The sequence below is a fragment of the Molothrus ater genome, chromosome 18 (genome assembly GCF_012460135.2).
Source record: "Molothrus ater isolate BHLD 08-10-18 breed brown headed cowbird chromosome 18, BPBGC_Mater_1.1, whole genome shotgun sequence".
In the NCBI taxonomy this organism is placed as follows: domain Eukaryota; kingdom Metazoa; phylum Chordata; class Aves; order Passeriformes; family Icteridae; genus Molothrus; species Molothrus ater.
This window is the reverse complement of record NC_050495.2, coordinates 2,316,230-2,338,720: the sequence shown is the minus strand read 5'-3', so window position 1 is coordinate 2,338,720 and position 22,491 is coordinate 2,316,230. Positions and strand designations below refer to the sequence as shown.

At 46.6% G+C, this 22,491-nt stretch overlaps 2 protein-coding genes across 2 annotated transcripts in view; one reads left to right on the top strand and one right to left on the bottom strand.

The window, feature by feature from the left end:
* Positions 1–7,700, top strand: part of DNAH10 (dynein axonemal heavy chain 10) — a 49,973-nt gene extending 42,273 nt beyond the window's left edge. The window contains 12 exon segments of the mRNA XM_054516725.1: positions 16–170; positions 396–579; positions 1,142–1,342; positions 2,444–2,653; positions 3,033–3,128; positions 3,728–3,899; positions 4,323–4,454; positions 4,740–4,951; positions 5,027–5,194; positions 5,408–5,588; positions 6,827–6,972; positions 7,364–7,700. Coding sequence (XP_054372700.1) covers positions 16–170; positions 396–579; positions 1,142–1,342; positions 2,444–2,653; positions 3,033–3,128; positions 3,728–3,899; positions 4,323–4,454; positions 4,740–4,951; positions 5,027–5,194; positions 5,408–5,588; positions 6,827–6,972; positions 7,364–7,510 — 2,004 coding nt within the window. The 3' untranslated portion in view covers positions 7,511–7,700.
* A 104-nt stretch (positions 7,701–7,804) lies between these two features.
* Positions 7,805–21,498, bottom strand: CCDC92 (coiled-coil domain containing 92). The gene is made up of 4 exons (XM_036393010.2): positions 21,402–21,498; positions 11,316–11,452; positions 10,982–11,023; positions 7,805–10,432 (listed from the first exon to the last, which is right to left on the bottom strand). Exons 2-4 carry the CDS (start codon positions 11,443–11,445, stop codon positions 9,657–9,659), a joined length of 948 nt encoding a protein of 315 aa, XP_036248903.1. The 5' UTR covers positions 11,446–11,452; positions 21,402–21,498; the 3' UTR covers positions 7,805–9,656.
* Positions 21,499–22,491: the final 993 nt, after the last annotated feature.

Below are 22,491 nucleotides of genomic sequence, written 5' to 3'. Positions count from 1 at the left end.
GTCTTTCCTTGCCAGTGGTACGACACAGATGCTCTGGAGCAGATCCCATTGCCAATGGACTATGAGGGCAATGTCACAGACTTCCAGAAGCTTCTCCTGCTGCGCTGTTTCCGGGTGGACCGGATGTACCGGGCGGTGATGGATTATGTGACAGTGACAATGGGCGAGACGTGAGTCCCTCTGCCCTCAGATCCCAGCACAGCACTCACACAGAGCTGCAGCTGTAGTCAGCTCGGTCAATGTTCTGTAGTTTGCCAGAAGAGCAGAGCAGGGGCTGTGTCTGAATGACTTCCACGTGCAGTCTGTGCTGAGCTGTGCCCTTGGTGTGCAAGGCTCTGTTCCCACATGGAGCTGCTGTGTGCAATCCCCCAAACCATTGGGTTTTCCCTCTGCAGGTATGTGCAGCCCCCCGTGATCAGCTTCGATGCCATCCTGCAGCAGAGCAGCCCTTTCTCACCTGTGGTTTTTATCCTAAGTCCTGGCTCTGATCCTGTCAGTGACCTCATGAAACTGGCTGAGAGATCAGAATTTAAAGCAGATAGACTCAAATTCCTGGCCATGGGACAAGGCCAAGAAGAGGTAACTTGGATGGGAGGGTGGGGATGTGGGGTGTGCAGCGAGTGTGAATTGCAAGCCATGCTCCTGATGCTCTGGGACTGATCAAATCTCCTTTCATAGGTCTGCTCCATTTTAAAAGGAGTTACTCATGGTTCTGACATAGATTTGTCAGTTTGGGAATAACATTTTACTGAGCCTGAAAGGGGCCATTTGGCTGACTGGCTGCTGTTCTGGGTGAGGGTAGATTCAGAATCAGATTTTCAGCTGTTAAAAAGTAGAGATGAGAAGATGTTGCTGTGTATGGACATGAGGTGGCTGGAAGTTACAGTGTTTGCTACCAGAAAGTTCTGCTGCTTCTCCTGCCTTTCCTGTGACTTTCCTTTTTGTTATGGACACTGAGGCAGGATGTCTAGAGCTTAACAGCTGATTGAATTTGCCATGATTTCAGTCAGTGGAAGAACTCCTACCAGACTCATTTAGTCCCCCGCTTTCCTAGCAGGAAAAGCCACTGCACGAGCCCATCAGAGGCAGTTTGTTCTCAGGGTAAAGGGAGACTTACAGATGGCTCTCCCTCTGTCCTCAGATCGCTCTGCAGTTGCTGGAGGAGGCAGTGGTTCGTGGACATTGGCTCATGTTGCAGAACTGTCACCTTTTGGTGAAGTGGCTCGTCCATCTGGAAAAGGCTGTGGAGAAAATTACAGATCCTCACGAAGACTTTCGCCTCTGGCTGACAACTGACCCAACTGAAGGCTTCCCAATTGGAATCCTGCAGAAGGCCTTAAAGGTGGGGAAACCCCAGCCAGGAGGGCCTGTCCTGGCACTGGTACTCAGCAGAACAGGCTGGCTCTGGGAGGAGCCTGACCTGAATGCAGCACACTGGCCCAGGCTTATGAACTCACTTTTTGTCTTTTGTAAGCCAAATCCTTTTTTCATCATCATCCTGTTTATTTTCCTGGCATGTTTCCTTTGGGTGAAAACTGTTCAGCAGTTATTTCAAAGCAGAGGTTTGTGAGTGAACCTGGAGATGTGAAAAATGGTCTTTAGAGTGAAATGAGGAGTATCTGGAGACAGAAATAGCCCTGTCAGCCCTGATGCTGCAGGGCAGAGGCAGGGCAGTGTCAGGCTGGCAGTGCCAGTGGAGCAGATGCTGGAAGTGGATAATGGTTTCCAGCTGCTACTTCAGGCTGCAGTGTTTATCACTAAAGGCTGAGCTGATTATTTTGAAGGCACAGGCAATGATTCTGCCCTAATGTTCTTTTCTGTGGCTGCTTCACTGCTGCTGCTGTGGTGCCCTGTCCTGTAAATTTATTTCATTTCACAGAATGGAAAGCAGTGGCTCAGTGGCAGCTCTGGGCTGTTCTCCCACTCCTCCTGCAGTGGGAAGGGAGCCTGAGTGGATCTTTAAGGCTCCAGATCTGCACTTTTGGGTCTTGCCAGGAGCAGTGAGAACTGAGGTTTCTGAGCCCTTTGAAAAGGCTGCCAGGAAGCAGCTCTGGCACTTTGATCAGCAGTGAAGCCACGTTGTTAAAGCATCTCACTGTGAGCATGTAGGGCACATTAAAATATGTAAAATACTGGTATTTCAGTAAATTAGATCTTCAAGTATGAGAAATATTAATGTCTTGCCAATAATATGACTAATTTCAAAATAATATAGAGTACTCTTTGCATAGGTGTGTTTACTTTGATAAACTTAAAAGGTCTGTTTCCTTTTAAGTTTCCTTCCTTAAGGAAGGAAAGAAGAAAAAATCCATATTTGACAGGCATTTGGAAAACAATTTAAAATGTCAAGCTTGCCTTGTATAACTTACTTAATGTGATATATTTACAACTTATTTTCCTCAAGTTATCCAGTATTTGATGGCTTCCCTAATTATTTTGATAGGTTGTTACAGAACCACCTAATGGTCTGAAACTGAATATGAGAGCCACCTACTTCAAAATTCCCCATGAAGCCTTAGAGGAGTGCCCACATCCTGCCTTTAAATCCTTAGTCTATGTCCTGGCATTTTTCCATGCTGTGGTTCAGGAGAGAAGGAAGTTTGGGAAGGTTGGCTGGAACGTACCATATGATTTTAATGAATCTGATTTCCAGGTAAGAAAACAATTTCAATGGCTCTTATATTCTTGAGTAGCTCAGATTACTTTTGAAAACACAGAATTTATCCAGCTTTAACCTTTCTCACAATTAGATTTTGCTTAGTATTATTTTCTGCTTCTGAGGAGTCATGTAGACTCCTGATCTTCTATAATGTCAATTTAGGATGCTAAAAATTAGATTCCCAATCTTTCATGTTTTTATTGCCCTCTCTCATGGGTTTCTTTTTGTAAGAGGATTTATACTTAGCTTTTTAATTATTTCAGAAAGAAATAATTGTTAGTTTTCAAACAAGAACTACATTAAATAAAACCTATAAATATGTATATCTGATTTATGAATCTTCTTATCTCATATGTTCCAACAAATTCACTAGGTGTGCATGGAAATCCTTAACACATACTTGACAAAAGCTTTTGAACAAAAGGATGATCAAATCCCTTGGAGCAGTCTCAAATATCTTATTGGGGAGGTGAGTGCTACAATGCCACAGCAATTCAGATTAATTAAGTTTCCTTTCTGCATGGGCTGCATCAAGCAAAGCTGGGAATCTTTCCTGGGCAGGTTTGAAACTCCAGTGTAGCCCTGAGCAAGGGCCTTAATCTCAGTCTGAGGGAATTAGGGCCACTGTGTGCACCTGCACAACAGGGAGTGACACTGCTTAATTAATTCTGAGAGAGCCCTTGGGAGCCGTGCTGGAAGAGCACAGGGCTCTTGGCACGTGGGGTATCACTGGAGCTGCACAAAGGTCTGCTCTGAGCTGCTGCACTGCACTGGCAGCTGCTGCAACATGGAGTCCTGCAGGAAAATGTTACTTTGCTGGTACCTCAGGAAGGCCCCACTGCACACAAATCATCCAGAGGGTGATGAGGAGTGCCCAGAGCAGCTCTTTCCAGACCAAGGCCAAATATTTCCTTCCTGTCCTTCCCCTGAGAGAGGACTGGAGATGTCCTTGGGATCCATCACAGCCACTGCAAAAGCAAAGAGCATTTCTGACCTTTCAGTGCTTTATTTGAACTGTGTTTTCTGCTCCAAAGGCAGTGCTGTAACATTGATGTCACTGATTCCCAGGTCATGTATGGTGGGCGTGCAATTGACAGCTTTGACCGGCGCATCCTGACTGTCTACATGGACGAGTACCTCGGGGATTTCCTGTTTGACACATTCCAGGTGTTCCATTTTTATAAGAGCGACACAGTCGATTATAAAATTCCAGATGGGAAGGGAAAGGATGACTTTGTTGGTAAGAAATGCCTCTCCTGCCACATTAAAAAAAAAGTCAGCTTCCAGTGTACTTTGTCTCCATACATTGCTGCTGGGGGTGAGAAGTTGAACAGACACCAGGCACTGCTGTATGGATTGCAGTGTTATAATCCACTGCTTTACAGGAGCAGAACTTTGGAATGTGAGCTTCTTACTGAGCTCCTTGGGTGTTCTAAAAAAATCCCCAAAAAAAAACCCCAAACCACAGAACCTCAGTAAAGCAGCATGTTAATTTTGTTAATGATATGTAACATTTCTGTGGGGGAGTCTCTGTGTTTAGAAGTGTTTATTCTGTGCATTACTCCAACACCAGGTTTAGCATTTGATTTTTTTTATTCAAGCAGAGCAATAGCAGAATTGCTGTGGTGTTCTGATTAGCAGAGCCTGTGTGGTTTTATTCCAGAGGCCATAGAAGCTCTGCCACTCTCCAACACCCCCGAGGTCCTGGGCCTTCACGCCAACGCTGAGATCGGGTATTACATGCACGCGGTGCGGGACATGTGGGTGCACCTGCTCGAGCTGCAGCCCCAAACTGGTGAGTGCCCTGTCTCAACTGGGTTTGGGAACAGGAAAGCTCCAGTGGCAAGTGCCCTGGGGACAGGGACAGCAGCCCCTGTGTGTGGGGAGTGATCCAGGGGCTGTGTCTGGCCTTGGGGAGCAGCTCAACACTTCCCAGAAGCACAGCTGGGGATATGCAGGGCTGTGGACATAGGTCAGAGCACAAGAGGGGGGAGGCTGATGCCAAAAGGTGACTCAGCTCTCAACCTTCTCTCAGAAGATTCAGTACAGATTTAGTCTCATCAGAATTTTTTGGTTTCAGGTGAAACTGGTGGAGGAATTAGTCGAGATGAATATATTGCAAATGTTGCCAAGGATATAGAAAACAAATTACCTCAAGTGTTTGATATTGACCAGATACGTAAAGGATTTGGAGTAAACATTGCTCCTACGACTGTGGTGCTGTTGCAGGAACTGGAACGTTTTAATAAACTCATCGTTCGGATGGGAAAGTCCTTGGCTGAGCTCCAACGCGTAAGTAAAAAATCCCAGCAACTCCCTGGGACCAGCTGGGCTTTGCCTGCCCTCAGAGCTCTCACCTCGTTCCAGGCCTTGGCTGGGGAAGTTGGAATGAGCAGTGAACTGGACGATGTGGCTCAGGCTCTCTTCAATGGGCAGATCCCTGGCATCTGGCGGCGCCTGGCTCCCGACACCCTCAAAACACTTGGAAATTGGATTATTTTCTTTAGAGCTCGATATGACCAGTACACCAGCTGGGTAAGCAAGTGCCTCCACACAGCCTTTTGCTCTGTTAACCTGCACAGTGTGCTGTGCAGGCTGGGGCAGAAGCCAGTGAACACTTCAGGTAAGTTCTTGAACTAGTGCCAGCATTGCATAAGTGTGGCTGCAAGGCAGACTCAGCCCAGCCCCTCTCCAAGGGCAGTGCAGGGTGAGTGCCAGGTGCTGCCCCATCACTGTCTGTGCTTGCAGGTCAACGAGGGTGAGCCTGAGGTGATGTGGCTGTCGGGCCTGCACATTCCTGAGTCCTACCTGACTGCTCTTGTTCAAGCCACCTGCAGGAAAAACAGGTGGCCCCTGGATCACTCCACCCTCTACACAGAGGTAACCAAGTACAGGAAAGCAGAAGACATCACTGAAGGGGCTGCTCAGGGTAGGTGTTTTCACAATTGTTTGGCAAAACCAGTTACGTAGTTAATTGGTGAGAGAAAGAAATTGCTTGGCACACTAAATTACTTAGGTTAAACCTTGGCAGGCATTTACCCTGGGTTTGCATTTCACAGTCCTCATGATTTCCAGCTGGGAAGTAGCCGTGTTCTGTCCCTGCAGAGCTCCTGTGTGCATGAAGCACGCTCTTCCCACCCACAGGCAGGGACCTCTCCCTTGCTTGCTCTCTCTCTATATATATACATATACATACATATATATATATATATATATATATATATATATATATATATATATATATATATATATATATATGAGTGTGTGTATGTGTGTGTATCAATGTGTGTGTATATATAGATATAAAAAAAATTAAAAAGTGTGTATATATATATATAAAGTATATATGTGTGTGTATGTATGTATATAAAAGTATATATATGTATATATATATAAAATGTATGCGTGTGCATGTGTATGAATGTGTGTATATATATATATATATAAAAGTATATATATAAAAAAGTATGTTTTATATATATGTGTATATATATATATATAAAGACACACTGATTTCTTTATGCTTAGAATGTGACCAGTTCCAGCAGGCTTGTAAAGATCTATTTACATCACAAATAATATATTGAAATGTACTTAAGCAAAAAGCACCTAAAAATATCTATCATTTATTGTGTAAATCTCTCTTTATGAGCTCTCTATGCCTAGCACTGCTCTAATAACTAAATATAACAAGCTGGCTACAGGAAACAGCTGAGCAAGGCTCCGAGTATCAATTCTGACTGGGAACAGAGGAGGGGAAAAGTCTAATTTTCTAAAAATCTAAATGCTTTACTTGATATTTATACCAAAACAACTGTCCTGACCCTTCCTCTGCTCTCAGTGACCCAGTGATCAGGCCCAGGGGAGTTACAAAGCTCTCTGTGACTTGGGCAATAGGAGGGCAGCAAATCACATTTATTCCTGCTACTGTTTATCATGTGTAGTGCAACTGAGACAATTTAATTTGATTTTCTAATCCAGCTGCATGATAAAACCAAAGCTCTCAGAAAACTGCACCCTGTGCAGCTGCAGTTTGAAATGCAGTGTGTTTGTGAAGATGACTGTAGTGCCCAGAGCAGGGACTGCAGGAACACTTACCTTCAGAGATCTCCTAGATCTTTTCTAGGAGCTCAGTTTACCCAAATGTTGCATTTTCTGCCTTCACAGGCTGCTATGTTTCTGGCCTGTTCCTGGAAGGAGCAGACTGGGACATAGAGCAGGGCTGCCTCACCCAGAGCAAGCCCCGTGTCCCAGTGGTGGAACTGCCCATCCTGAAGATCATCCCCATAGAAGCACACAGACTCCGACTGCAGGTGAGGCTCCTGAATTTCCTTCCTTCTGCTGTCACAGCTCCCCAGCTGGCAGGCCCTGCCCTCTCTGCCCAGAAACTGCATTTTATCATTACCACTCCCATATAAAGCACCTGGTTTAACACTTCTCCTTACACTACCCATCACTACAGTTTTTTTCTTCTAAGGGGGTTGATGCATTTGTTGCCTCTTTTCCCTTCAGGCACTCTTACACTCCCCTTAGTCTTTCAATTATTTCCCATCCCCAGTAAATTACATAAAGGACATTTATATTTTATGGGTAGTGACTATTTAAGACCTGTAACAAACAAAGTGAATTTCTGAAGCCAGTCCCCTCTCCTCGAGGCCCTTGTTGTTTGCAGTTGCTCAGTGTCTGTGCTGCCTCCTCCTGCAGAACACGCTGCGCACCCCGGTCTACACGACCTCCATGCGCCGCAACGCCATGGGCTTGGGCCTGGTCTTTGAAGCTGACCTGTACACCACCAGGCACATTTCCTGGTGGGTCCTCCAAGGCGTGTGTCTCACCCTCAATGCTGAATGACAGCCAAAAAGAGGCACCATGTTCTTCCCCCAGAATGAAACCCTTCAGAGATGCAGGGAAAAAACCCTGAACCCAGGCAGAGATCCGGCACCATGGGTGGGGTTGTGCTCACTTAGGCACACCTGACTTTAGTTAGTATTAGCTTGGTTGTATTATACTCCCAATAAATGTGTTCGAAGAATCCAGTGTATTTTTGTAATTTGTGTTTCCTTTTGGAACGGCTCCAAGCCAGTCTGTGGCTGCAAACAGAGAGTAAATTGGTCCCACACACACAGAGACTAAGGTTTGCCTGGGTGGTTGTAAGAAATGTCTTTAATTGCCCAAAGCATCACTTCTGCACTGCCTGGAAGCGGTGCCTCCCACCAGCCTCCAACAAGTGGCAGGGTAGGTCACTCATACAACACATGACCATAAAAATATGGTGCCAACAACCAAAGTAACCAAACCAGCTGCTGGTTAACGCAATACACATAAAACCAGTAAACCTCAGAGTAACAACCTTGCTTTAACCAACCCCATTCTGATCCCTCCCCACCACTTGTGAAACAAATTCCTTCCACAGAGCCAGCAAGGTGCGAGGCTGAGGCGGGTCTGGGGCTTTGGGACAGCAAGTGCCAGAGGGTGCAGAGGGCAGAGCCTCGCCCGGGATCAGCCCTGCTGGAAGGGTCATGCTGCGGGAATCGAGCGGGACCGCGGGCGGGAGAGCAGCTCCGCCAGCCTGCCAGGCCTGGCCAGGGACGCTGACAGTGAGGCCAAGGCTCTGCAGGGACACACACCAACACAGCTGCAGAAAAAGCTTACAAGGGGCAAACTACAGCTGGCGAGGGGAGAGGACAGGGCAGGCAGGGATCCTTCATCAGCTGTCACAGAGAATACACGTTCCAAAATTTTAAAGGCACATCATAAGCTTAGCAGCATTTGGGAGCCAGTGTTTCTTGCTGGTCCTACTCAGAGGCTGCAGACAAGAGTGAAGCAGAGGTGAACAGAATGTAAGAAAAATGGACAAACTAGTGCTCCTATCCCAAAACTATATACCCTCCCAGCTCCTAGTTATGCCTTTCCTTCCTAGAAAAAAAACAAAAAAACGAATCAAGTAGTCTAACAGCTGTTGGGTCTACCTGCTACTTACTAGAAAGGAGTAGGGGAATCTGGTCAAGTGCAAGGCAAGTCCATCCCAGTCCACAAGGACAGAAATCAAGGATGCCAGGTTCTCCTGTATGGATCAGTTACATCACTTACAACTAAATACTCACATTTTAGAAGGGCAGCTCAGGTTTCTAGGCTGGCAGCAGCCAGCACTGTCTGATGATGCCCAGAACAAGACTAAGGGTTTTAGGAAACAAAAATAATCCCTTTACAAAAAAAGTGCAGGTTAGAGCATAAAGAACCATTTCCATATTGGATAGCCAGTTACATTTCCTCCCTGAAAAGGAGCTCTGAGCCAGTATGGAAGGTGCTACAAGTGCAGTGTACTGACTAGCATAAAATGTGTCGTGAAGCTATTTGATTAAAAAAACCCAAAACGATCCCCACAAACAACCCAGTGTTCATACTCTTTCTATGAGGGTTGTTAACCCTTTAAATGGTGCTTCCCCCACCCATATTTTACTTAAAGCCACAAACCAAAGTATTTAGGATTAATCAAGTAGTACTTGCTGGGGCTCTGGGGACGTCCTTAGGTCATTAAAGTGAACGTACACGTGCCCAACTTTCAGTGCTGCTGCGGCTGTGGCAGAGGTCAGTGATGGCTCTGGAGTGCTCACACACACAGTGGAGACAAGAGACCCCTGCCAGGTCAAACGTTACCAGCCAACAGGTGTGGCTGCAGCGTGAGGGAGGGGTGTTCTCTCTAAGAGCGCTCACTAACGCAGCCCGTGCCTTTGCCCACACGTGCAGGTACACTAAATGGAGCAGCACTTGGAAGCAAGCGGTCAGGTCCCCCTGATTTGGCCACAGCATGGAGTGGTTATATACCTTGCCATATGAACACAGTCCTAGGAGGTTTCGTTAGAGCAAAATGTATTAATGATGTACCCGGGAGGAGTTTGGCATGCATGGGGCATCAAAAGAAACTTCACCGCAGGTGCTATTTACCCTACAGGCTCACAGTGCATAACCAGCACAGAACAGCGCTTCCGCGGTGCTCTCAGACAGTTCTGTCTGTCCCCGAGTGCTTTCTGACCACTTTGCTTCCATGGACCTGATCCACCGCCAGGGTCTCCACCTCCTGCGGGGGCTGTGCGGGCGCGGCGTGGTGGATGCGATGAGCGACCCCGACGTGCGCCTTGTGCGGCTTCTCGCGGGCGGGGCTGTGCGACTCGCCGGGCGCGCGATCCGAAGGGATCGGTGGGATCACCAACGGCCTCTCCTTGATCAGATGCACCTCTGCCGTCTCCCTGGCCAGCAGGAAGGGCGTGGGATCGGGCATGGCATCCACGGGCTCTCGCAGCACCAGCTTGCGGCTCTCCGAGCCTATTCTGTAGGCCTCTTCGAACTCGGGGTTCAGCGGCGTGGACAGGCTCTTCTTCATCCTGCGCCGCGGCGTCTCGGGCAGTTTGTCCTTGGGAGGGGATGGTTTGTAGCTGGACAGCACGGGGCTGCCAGAGGGGGTCCCCTCCGAAGTCCCGCTGGCACTCATCAGCTTCTTCTTGGCCGCGTGCAGCTGAGAGGTCAGATAGGCAATCGTGCTCGCTCTCTGCTCCAGTTCACTGGACAACATATTGAGCTTATGGCTTTTCATTTTTAACTCTTCCAAATACTTCTTTTCTCTTTCTTTAATAGTGTTTTCCAGCACCATTATCATCGCATTCTTTTGTTCAAGTTCTTTCAACAATTCAGCGTTTTCAGCTTCTTTGATTTTCAGTTGAGCTTCAAGATCTTTGCACTTACTTTTGAGTTCATCGCTTCTTGAACCACCACTTTCTAGAAGAACGGGAGAAGCAGAAGTGCTTCAAATTAACAACAGGCATTATGTAAAACAGTACACTAGGGCTCCTCTTGCCATCTCTGAGAGGAATCCAAAAGATGAACTTTGGTCATCCCACACCATCCCTGATCCAAGGGGTTAACCTCAGGGAATTATTTTACTCCTGCTCTTTATCTGTTGTTAATGTAATACATATAAAATAACTAGGACCTAGTGTATACAAACACACATACATAAATATAAAAGCTTTGTGGTTAATTACAGCACCAGCTCAGCTAAGTTTTAAAAATAGTCTCACTCTTCTGCCCCTAAAATTTGTGTCCTGTGTTCCCATATAGCAAGCAGGGAACTGTCTAGTGGAGTCAGCAGTTCCAGGTGCTATTCCTGGCTCTTTCACAGATTTCCTGTGTGACCTTGGGAAAGAATTTTTGACATTTACTTCATGAATAAGTAAGTCTGGAGAGTAGAAAAGAAAATACAAACATTGAAAAAAAATTAGTAAATTGAACATGAACATTAAAATAAAAAAGCCATGTATTCCTTACCTGATGAATCTGAACTCTTTACAGTCAGCTCATAGGTTAAATCTGAGGAAAAAAAATTATTTATTTTTGTTAGAACATCATAGCGGAGCCCATACATCACCTGGTGAGCAGATTTACATGACAGCTTTCAATAAATACAGAATTAACTCTTCCCACTGCCCAAAGCAAGAAGGGGACATTCACTGCAAATTAGCAAATATGTATAACAACTGAACAATCAGCTTTTTGAAGAACAAATGAAAAAAACTTGGCTTTGATCAGCCAGTTTGCCACGAGGTACAAACTGCAGGCCCTCAGTGCCCCCTGGGCTGCAGCCCCTGCCAGGAAGGGGTACCTGTGCAGCGCTGCTGCAGGCGGCGCAGCTCCGCGTGCAGCCCCTTCAGGGTGTTGGTGTGCTCCCGCTGCAGGAACAGCAGGTTCTTCTGGGCACTCTGCAGCTGGTTCTCCAGGGTGGAGGTGGCCATCTTCACCCTGCCGGGGAACAGACGTGGAATGATGATGGTGAGTTACCTTGCACATATGGGGATCCTTCCCCTGCAGCCAGGATCAGCAGGAATGGCTGAATTCTACTGTTAGTGCATTGACTGATGTGTGATCATCAAATGCCACAAAAGGTTTTTCTGCTTTAGGACTATTTCGATTACAAGTGCTCCAAGTTCATCAAAAGCCTAATTATACTGTAGGCAGGAGCAGGGAACCCATTTGTTTGGAGCTAACACATTTAAAGGATTAACTTCAGACAGTCTAAGTCATTAATCCTGTTACAAGTTAAAAGCAGAGTTCTGAGGAAAGGGCTACTGTGCCCATCTTGCTGAGGTTTCCCTTACCCCCAGGGACACAGGGACTGGTAAAATCCTTGGCAAGAACAAGGGAGAAAGCACTAAAATGCAGCAGCTCTAAGGAAAAAGGCAAAGCAGGGGTCTGAGCACAGCCAGGCTGTGCCATGGATATGGCTGCCATGGGTGCCCAAACTGAGATGTGGGCACTGGCACAAGGGAAGCTCTGGCTGCTCTTGGGTTCCCTCAACAGAGCAAGACAAGGATAATGCTTCACTCAAAGAGAAAACAAACAGATTTTTCTTGCTCAGGTTACGAGTACATGGAAACCTGTTCCACCACTGGGCTTCCCTTTACAGAACAGCCTTGTAAAAACAAGCCTTGGCTACAGCAGTGCTCACACCCAAAGATAAACACAGTTAACAGAATGATGCTGACAGACATCCTTGAAGACCCTTGTGCAGCCAGTAGGAAAGGCTAAATTCTGTTATATGTGCAGAAACCATCACAGTAATGAGGTTACAAGGATAAGTGAAGAGTCAGAACTCCTGTTGCCTGGACAACCACCTGCAGTGGCATTGCAACCATGCCTGGAACTATGGGACCCCACACGGTGTCCAAGAGAGACCTTAATGGGTTTGCCTTGGCAAGGCAAGTGTTAGCCATTGGGACTCTTTGGTATGGAGTCTTATGGCAAGAATTTTTTTCTACCAGTTTAAAATTGGTAGAGCATAAGCTCAGAGCAAGTGACACACTTTTGTTATCCCTAAACACATCACAGCCCTGTGTTTAATTTTATATTTTAATCCCCAAAAGAACCCCAGACTTGGTACTCCTGCATCTTGGTGACGCACTAAAGCACCTGGGGATGTGGTGTAGAAATCACACACACAGAGCCCTCCTGATTTCATCAGTGACCTGGACTGACTTCATCTTCTACTGACTTATCCCTACAGAAACAAATATTTGGGTGTTAAAAAAATAAAATGAAGGTGTGAGAGGTGTTAAGAAATCCACTTCTGTGCAGGAGCCAAACAGCCTGGTTACCTTGTAACAGGGATCAAGGGTTAAGTTCAGTGCTCAGGAATGTGGGTAGTGGTGCCAACTGTGCTTTGTTGAGTGAATGGGTCATTTTACAATCACTACTGGTAGCAAAGAAGCAAAAATTATGGACCAAACACATTCTAAAAAGAGATTTCTAGGGTGGGTAAACAAATTTTGCAACACCCCATCGTTGCCACTCTAGTGGTCCCTCGCAGCCACAGTGCTGGAGGGCTGCTGGAAGGGGCACTACACAGTCACAGCAATTACTGTGGGGCACCATTAATTCTGAGGAGTGAGGATATTTAAGCTGTGATACATTTTTAAAGTGACATCCTCTGGCTTGCAAAGCTGACATCAGACAGACAGGAGCTTTACTGAATCATCCCATTCCTTCAGTGCTCATCCTGCTCTGATGGACTGAGCATGACAGCAGGATAAAGCCACAGCTGGAGCTCTGACTGTGCAGGACACTGAGGCTCAGAAGGGATCCTTAATCGAGGAATGTATTTCCCAAAAGAAACCCTAAGCTGTCATAGAAGTAGGTGAAAGAAAAGCCTCCACACAATAGCCCAAAGCTTCTGTTCTTACAATGGGTATTAATGGTGGCTTTACACCTGTAACTGTAACCTGAACAGGAAAATACTTGCCTGAATAGGAAGATATTTCATCACCAGCAACAGACAGTAACTGTTCATAGCTCAGTCCTTGCAAATAAACATGTTCATTAAAAACTAGTTCCTAAATGTTCCAAAAAAAAACCAGAACAAGGCTCTCACTATTAATCTCCTCAATTGCTTTTTCACTTTGATCTCCTGCATCTGAAAGATCACACCAGGATTACCTGCTCTGAAGAAAAGAAATATAATCAGAGGCAAGTGAGTGTTATAGGCTTAGGAAGAAACTAAGAACTACCAGCACCAGAGCATCATCATCCCTGCAGCAGCACTAAGTCAATCAGTGAGATCAATTAAATCAACCCACGATGAGTTTAGCTGCAGCCCCTCTGCACTAAGGAGCTTCCCACAACCCTCTGCAGCCTTTCTGTGCTTCTCTCCCTCAGAGCAGCCTGGGTGTCTGCTGTCCCCTTTCCTTCCCTGCAAAAACCACAAGAGGAACAGCAAATGCAGAAGTCAATGATGCCCTTTACAGCCCAGAAGAACAATCTCCACCTCCCACCATGGAAATTGGTGGGACAAGCTCCCAAACCTACCAGGCTCTGGCTGGATGCTGGCAGGTAAATGACAGCAGTGCTGGGAAGAACGCTGTGACTGCATACACAGCACAAAGTTCTGTCACTATGGTTTTCCCCCCTTCCCCTTTGTCTCCAAACAAAAAAGAAAAGGTTTGCTATGTTCTTACACAGACAGAACTGTGCAATGCAGAGCTTGGCAAAGTCCCCTGGGAACGTGCACAGCATTTGGGAAGGATGACAGAACACTGAAGGGACACTGCAGTGTCCAGGGATGATGGTGAGGGTGACACACACCTCCTCTCTGGCAGCAGGAAAGGCCCTGAACACCAAATGTCCAACCTGTAGTGACAGAGGCTTTGTGCGGATTGTGCAATGCATTCCACCCTTCAAACATCCACAATTTCTCACTTCTCAGAACCATCACAACACCAAATGTTTCTATATATAGATCAGAGATTGAGCTTCAATTCCTCCAAATGATGGATTCACAATTTCTCTTGAATAAAGCCAAGGAGGAACAAGTGGAATGAGTTAAACAGAATTCCCTTGGGAATGTTAAGTACAACACTTTAATCATGACTGCACCTTCCTAAGCCATCATCTTCCAGTAAAGCAGAGAAGGTAACTTCAATCATCATTCCTGCAAGCTCACTCTTTACAAGTGCATGTTCTTTTCAAAAGGGAATACACACACACAAAATCTTATATGGAAAAGGAAAAAATATTAAACGGGAGCTTTCAAAATGCAACTTAATGACATATTCACCATAAACAGTCACTAGCATTTTAACAGCCACATCTTGCCTTGCAGAGGATGTGCAAGCTCCAGGCCTTTTTGGATCTTAAGCATTTGGAGAGAGTTCAAAATGTTTCAAGGCAACAAGCATCTGGCTGGGTATCAGATGCCTTTGCACAAAATCAGAGCATCTCTGAGCCCTGCTGCAAGATAGGAGGAGGGAGATGCTAATCTCTGACCTTAGACACAAGTCCAAAGGATGGAACGAAGCCCAAACAACAGTGATTTAACATTTTCATTCCTGTTTGGTATCCACTCAACAGAACACAATAACCTCCTTTTACGTGCATGGGGTGACCATCACCTGAGAAGCTGCTTTAGCTCCCTGCCAACTCATAGCCTTGAAATATGTATGGGCAGACATTTTCCTCTCGACCGCTCACTGGCCAGTGCTCCATCAAAATGTAACAAAAGCTGCCAAAATGTCATTTGTTTGCTATACAAAATACAATTTCAAGAACTAAGTAAGGACAATGGATACCTCTTGTAAGAACCTCCAAAGTTTTAGCCAGACCCCATTTTAAAGATTGTCACTGAACTGAGCAAACACAGCTCTAATGCTGAAATTACTGACAGTCACTTTGTTGTTTGCTTAGATCAGCTCTCCATCTCCCAGACATAATGCCATCCTCAAAGTGTCTGCTCAGCTCCTTTCAAAGGACATAACAAAGGAGACCCTGCAGCCTCCACAGCCAACTCAAGGGCTTTGCTCTCCTTCTGCTTGGACATTTGTCTGAGTCCCCCACAAACTGATTCTATCACACCACTCCACTTCTCCTGAAGAAGATCCAGCAGTAACACAGCTCAGTGACAAACTGTTCCAGTTCCAAATTTCTGCTCACCCCTCATCCATCCATGTATCAGACTAAGCCAGTTCAACTAGCCCAGTGCTGCTAAGTCAAGCTTTTCAGACAATCCACTCAGCCGACACATCCACCTCAGGCCATCCCTCCCTTCTCCAGTGCTCCCTTATCAGAAACACCTCTTGCAGCAACACCTCTATCCTCAGCCTTCTGCATTACAATACAACAATGCTTACACATCACTGGTGACCCACTAATTTGTTCTCATCTTTTCATTTGTGCGTTTTAAACCAAGCAAAATTAGTAGTTCTTTCCCAGAGACAATGGAGGGGAAGAAGGAACTGTGCCACTGTCCCCCCAGAGGAAGGACATGATTTCGCTTTCTCAGCTCCTTTTCCATTTCTACTGCTTCTGATGCTATTTCACTCAGTGGTTTCTCTGCCTGACTTTCCCATCACTTTCTGATCAGAGGCTGTGTAAACTCTTTACTGGTTAACCTCGGAATGTCCTGCAAGCACACATTTCAGCATTTTAATATGAAGATGATTTTTTATTACTCCTACAGCAGCTGGTATGGCAGCGGGAAGAATAATTGTGTGGACACCACCCAGGTAGCAATGATTTAATTCCAAAGGAACCAGCTGGTTCTTCTGCACAGAACTCACTGACTGCCTAGGTGTCTGACTGGAATAGCTCACATGGTGTTTTCTCTGTCCTTGAGACCACCCAACCCCAGAGCTGTCACAAGGGAAGAGATTAAAAGGAATCAGATGTTAAAATCACTTCTGTGACAGAGACTGTTAGAGAACCAAATCAAATGGTCCTGCAGTGGCATTTCATACAGACACAGTTATTATGACCAATACCAGGGTGTGCAAAGCATTGGCTGTACAGCTGTCAGGAACAAATAGCCTACTCTGGCAGGAAGCTTTGAAAATTACCCAATTTGAGCCTAATTCACTTCAGGGAGACAAAGAAGCATTACCTAAATGACACTGACTACTTCAAAAGAACCCCTTTAACAAAGATGAAGTGACAATAAAAGCCCTCACAAGCAAGATTACATCTCAGGTAGAGGAACAGGTTGCTTCTCATCTGCTCTCTAGCACACACTCCTAAAGAATAGCTCTTCTATTTTATTCAGCCTTTCATTCTGAGGATAAACAATTTGTTATTTTAATATAACCTCCAGCAAAGCCACAGAATGCAAACTGCAGCCCAATCACAACCAGGCAGTCACAAAATAGCAAAGACACGTTAGTCTTTCTAGTAAACCAACTTCTTTTGTCAGAAGAATGACAAGAAAATTAATATTCAAATCTCCCAGACTAACACAATATCAGTGTTACACATAAACCTGAGCCTCATTCTATTTTTTTCCAAAGTCATTAAGAAAGTTCTCCCGCCTCAGTTAAAGCTGAATCAGGGCTGAAGTTAGTAAGGTGGGCTGTGGGTGGTTTTGGTACAAGGATCTGTTAAGAATAACTCCAAATTCTTGCTTAGAGATAACACTATACTATGGAATAGTCATGGGCTTTTTTCACAGATCACATACTCACTTACCAACACTGCATGTCCTCTCTTAATTTACTGCCCTCTATGATCAAGAATGTGAGAATTGCACCAGAAATCGAAGAAAATCTACTTGTGCAATATAAAAATCTGCTCTTTCTGAAGCCTGCTGAAACACAAACCAAAAGAATTACTAAGCTGGTTTCACATAACCAGCTTGGCTGGGCTTTTTCCTGCTCCCAAACTCGACAAAAACCCATCACCACACAGACATGAGACCATTTCACCAGCCAGCCCAGCCATGACTTTGTCTCACCCATCCCACCCACATACACTGAGCAAGAATTCAGTGCTGCATTCCTGAAACGCTCCAGAATCACCTTCCTGGTCATTCAGTGACCCAGGTCAGGGAACTGGTACAGCTGAAAACAAACCCATTTTCCCACTGACTGTTTTCAGGTGGCGGGTTCACTGTGCAGCTCTGTAGATGCCTGGGGAAGGGGAAAAAAAATAAAAATAAAAAATAGAATCTGTAAGCAGGTCAGGGGGTGGTACAGACAGAACTGCTTCCTGCAGCAGCGGCAGCTCCAGGCACTTGCCTGAGCTTGAGCTGCATCAACTGCAGAAATTATGATTTTCAGAGGTTACCAGGGATACTTGTGAAACATGGCAGAAGGCACTGAAGCCTTACAGGAAGCTAAATCTGTCCTGAGAGATCATTTACAGAGAGCAGCTATTGCAAAGCAACTCTACAGAACTGCACAACTATTTCCAGGCAAATGTAACAGGCTGAGGAGATGCTTTTCTCTAATGCATTCTGTTTCATAAGGCATTGATTTTTATTATTTTAGAACAGCAGCTACCATCAACACACAAAAATTGGTCCCCGCTTTGCCAAAGGTTTTGAGAGCTGCTGATGAAGGAAATCTGGTAGTGGTGATGACTGATGTCCAATCTTTCTTAAGCAGGATTTTTTTGGTGTTAAATAGGATGCCAAGACAAAGGATCCCAATCAGAGGTGCTTTATACCCTCCCTTACATAACCCAGGTATCTCAAACGGAGACAATAAAGCCACACAGCTTAAACCGAGCTTTCCTGGGGCTGGAAAGGAACCAAGCAGACACACTTCCCTTACAAAGGGAACCTGCTGGTCCTGACATCATTCCCACGGCTCCTCCTCACAGATGGACTCCTCCCGAGCTCCACACCTCTGCTGCACAGAGAGGCGATCTGCCGTGCCTTTTGTGCCCTCCCTCCGGGCACCGACTCGGATTACAGGCAGCCACTGTTCCCTGGCGTATTTTCAGCCTTTCTGGAGACAGCTACCATTCTGTTCACAGACAAGCCATGGCATTTAACAGTTTTCGGTCAGTCCAGCACTGTTTTTTTAAATAACACTGATTTTAAACCCTATCTCTCTCAATCAAATAATTAAAACCAACGAGCAGCAACATATTTTAACATTTTAAACACAAACCAAAGGTTTCCTTGGAGTAAAATGAAAACAAACATGTTCCCCAATGGCAGGAAAGAAATCACAGTCCAAAGAAAAGCCTTTTTACAATGATTATTTAAAACCACTCAAATGAACAGCTTGCACAAGCTCCAGTACTCTGAAAACATCCGTTTCAGCAATATTTTGTCATGCCTCTAACATCTAGTAGTAAATAAATTATTGTTCCTATTTATAGTACCACAGTCTTTAACATCACCAGGAGAAATGAGCTGGTAGATAATGGCAAAACATTATTAAACAAAATCATTCACTGCTCACGTGGAGATAGACTAACACCCATTACCACACTGCTGGACATGGTTTAGAGGGAGATATTTTGTACATCACTTAAAAATGAGCACAGAGACCAATCAGGCCCACATTCATTGATGGTGCTACAGCCAGACAGGGGAAGGGGATGGAACAGAGGTGAGGGACAGCAGGGGCCTAGCCAGGGGGTTGACATTCCCACTCTGTTCACACATAAATATGCATAGAAAGTATCACTTGTCAGCAAAAAAAATCTTCAGAAGGATGAAGATGTCTGTTCTCTCTATAAAATAAACTACAACTTGCTACCTTTTTTAAACTTTACTATGCAAAACGAAGTTAAACATGAACTTAAGTAAAATGATTAATATAGCAATCTTTTTATCCAACATGAAAACAATCCTTCAGTTTTGCTACTTTAAACTCTTGTTTTTTAAGTCACAGAACAGAAATGAGATGCCTCAAAATTACAGCTGTCCTCCCTCTATTATGCTGTTTACAATGTTGAATAAATATTTTATTTTACTTTACATTATGATCCACATAACAGCACTGGGGAGTTTGTGTTCTGCCTCCTGCAGTTAAAGGACTGACTAATGAGATAGATCTGGATGAACAAATATATCGCCCTTAACACCCACAGCCTCTTGAAGTAGGGCACGCTAAGGAACAGTGGGATTTTTGTAAAAAAACCACATTTTAAAAATAATTTTAAAGCCCTGAAAGTATGCAGCTGTATCTGAAATCTGATATAAAGGAAAACAATTGTAAGAAATTAATTATTGCTGTTCTACAGTTTGCAAGAACTACTGGACTGGAAACTACTTAGAGTATCTGGATGTGTCATGAGACCCTTGACTTTTCTAAGGGGATGAGGGAGGAAACTTTACAGATATATTAAGCAGAAGTATAACAAGAGGATGAAAACAAGAGGTTAGCATCAGTTTAGCCAATATTCTTTCTTTCCACTTAAGCAGCTGATACTTTCCTCTATTATGACTTTCCTATCTCTGCTTTTTACTAAAAATGACTGCTGTAGCCTCAGTACAACCAAGAGCTTGAAAAATCAACAATATTACAAGTCAGCCATTATCTGTGTATAAAGCACTTGCTTTAAATTGTCAAACCAAAAAGCAATGTGCAGTTTAAAAGCATAAATGTCAGTCTCCCAGAGGCTCAGTCATAATAATGCACTACAGAATTGCATTCACTAATGAGCAAATTATATGGGAAAAGGCACAGTATTTACAGTCAAATCCATTTGTCTTTTATTTTTAATTAAGGAGTATAATTGATATTGCAAAAGCTCAATACAGCTTTTTAAGTGTAAGCATCTTACCATCTGAGTAAAGCCAACAAGTACCCTGGATGCTTCCTATGCACCTGCAATGCAGATCAAAACAGACAATTCCACCCCCAGGGCTGCCTCAGCTTCTGTGTTCACATTTACCTTCAGTGTCTCAGCTTTACTCAATTTAATAAGGTGTGCTCAGGTACATTCCACTGCCGTCCAGGGCCCCTCCTTCCTCCCTGCTGTCCCACCCCATGTCCTGCGCAGGGAAACTGCGTCTGGAAGCATCTCCATGTCTGAAGACGCCCTGCACTTCTCTGCTGCCAGATCCACAGACGATAGGCGTTCTCCTCCAAAGGAAAAACCTCCTCCTCTCAATTATTCCCTACCCACTCCAAAATAAACACAATCCTCCCGTCCAGCCCTTTGCAGGCCCTGTGCTGCTCATGAAAACGACACTTTGTAAAGTGAGAAGGTGCGACGTTAAAAAAGGTGCGATGTTAAAGGCGCCTGCGAAGGATGAGGGAGGATGCGGTGTAAAAGCTGCCCCGGCGGGTGCGGGCGGTGCAGCGATGGGCGGCCCGCTCTCCTGGGCCCTGTCTGGGGCACATCCCAAACAGAAATACCGACACGTCCTTGCCCCCGAACCGGCACAAACGGAGAGACAAGGGGGGTCCAGCGGGAAGCAGGGCAGCCCCTTCAGCCCCTGTGCCCCAGTGGCCAGAGCAGGCTCCTGGATGCGCTCAGGAAGCGCTTTGGTCCAGCGCCAGCGCCCGGCCCGGAGCCGCCCTGCGCGCACCCGCCGCGCTGTTCGCTGCCCCGCAACGGCCGCCCCGGCCCGGGGGGCTCTGCTCGGCTCTCGGGGGGCTCTGCTCGGCCCTCGGGGGGCTCTGCTCGGCCCTCGGGGGCTGATCGCTCCCCCCCACCAGGCTATCTCCGCCCAGCCGAGGCGCGGCTCCTCCACCCGCCGCAGGTCCGGGGGCCGCGGCCGCTCCGCCGCCCAACGCGGCCGCGGGGCGCCCCCACAGCCGCGCCCGCCCCCACGGGAGGGTCCCTCGGCGGGCGGCGGATTCGTGTGAGGCGGAAAGAGGCCCCAGCAGCGATGCCGCCACCCCGCTCCCCACCCGGCCCCGGGGGTCGCGATGCCGCTGACGCCCCCTCAGAGCGGGCCGGGGCGGAGGGCGCAGCGCGCCGCAGCCCCCGCGCCTCAGCCGCCGCCCAGCCCAGCCTGGCCCCTCACCTGCTCGGCCCCAGCCGGGTCCGCCGCTCGCCCCGCCCGAAGGACCGCGGGTGCCCCGCGGGGCCGGCACTGACCGGCGGCGGCACCGGCACCGGGGGCGGCGGCGCAGGCGCAGGTGCGGCTGCGGCACCGGGCCCGTCGCTGTGGCAACGGGGGGACAGCGCGGCCCCGCCCGCCCGCGCGAGGGGAGGGGCGCGGCGGGAGCGCGCACGGGAGCGCGCACCTGGGAGCGGAGGAGGAGGAGGAGGAGGAGGAGGAGGAGGAGGAGGAGGAGGAAGGGCACCAGGTGTGTGGGAATGTGCATTCCCCGGAGAGGCTGTCCTGGGTTTAAGCCCAGCTGGAAATGAAGCCCTACGCAACTGCCCCCCCTCTCTTCTTCCCCCCTCCTGGTGGAATGGGGGGGAGAATCAAAAGTAAAGCTTGTAGGTTGGGATAAGAAGAGTTCAGTAATTGAAAATAAAGTGAAATAGAATAATAATGATAGATAATAATGATAATAAAACAAGAAAGGAAAACCACCCAAAACAAATGATGCACAATGCAATTGCATTGACTGATGTCAGACTGACCCTCCCCAAACCCAGATCAGCCCCCCCGGTGTGGCTCCCCCAGTTATGCCACTGGGCATTATGTTCTGTGCTGTGGAATAGCATTTTGGCCAGTTCAGGTCAACTGTGCCAGCTTTACTCCCTCACCGTTTCTTTTGCAAACCTCCTCACTGGCAAAGCATGATACACAAAAAAGAAAAAAAAAAAGAATTCTAGGATAAACAGAGCTTAACAAATAGCAAAAGAGTGTGTTATCAACACCATTCTCGTTCCAAATCCAGAACCCAGCACTGTGAATGACTGAGCTCCCCCCCAGCTGAAGTGAGGACAGAAGTGCACCAGGTGTGTCCGTGTGCTGGGAGCAGTGTGTGTGCATGTGTGTGTTGGTGTGCAGGATGAGGGGGCTGACAACACATCTGTGAGCAGAAGTTGTGTTGTGTGCCGCAGAGGATCATGGCAACACGTGTGTGGATGTGTGGGAAACAGCCTACCTGGAGTCTGGGGGTGTTTCTGCTATTGGCACACATGTTTGTGAGTTTTCC

Coding starts and splice junctions, on each gene's coding strand:
- CCDC92 (XM_036393010.2), bottom strand. CDS start 11,445: ATGGCCACCTCCACCCTGGAGAACCAGCTGCAGAGTGCCCAGAAGAAC. Junction 11,024..11,315: donor CCTGCAGCAGCGCTGCACAG/GTACCCCTTCCT, acceptor TTTTTTCCTCAG/ATTTAACCTATGAGCTGACT. Junction 10,433..10,981: donor AAAGAGTTCAGATTCATCAG/GTAAGGAATACA, acceptor CCGTTCTTCTAG/AAAGTGGTGGTTCAAGAAGC.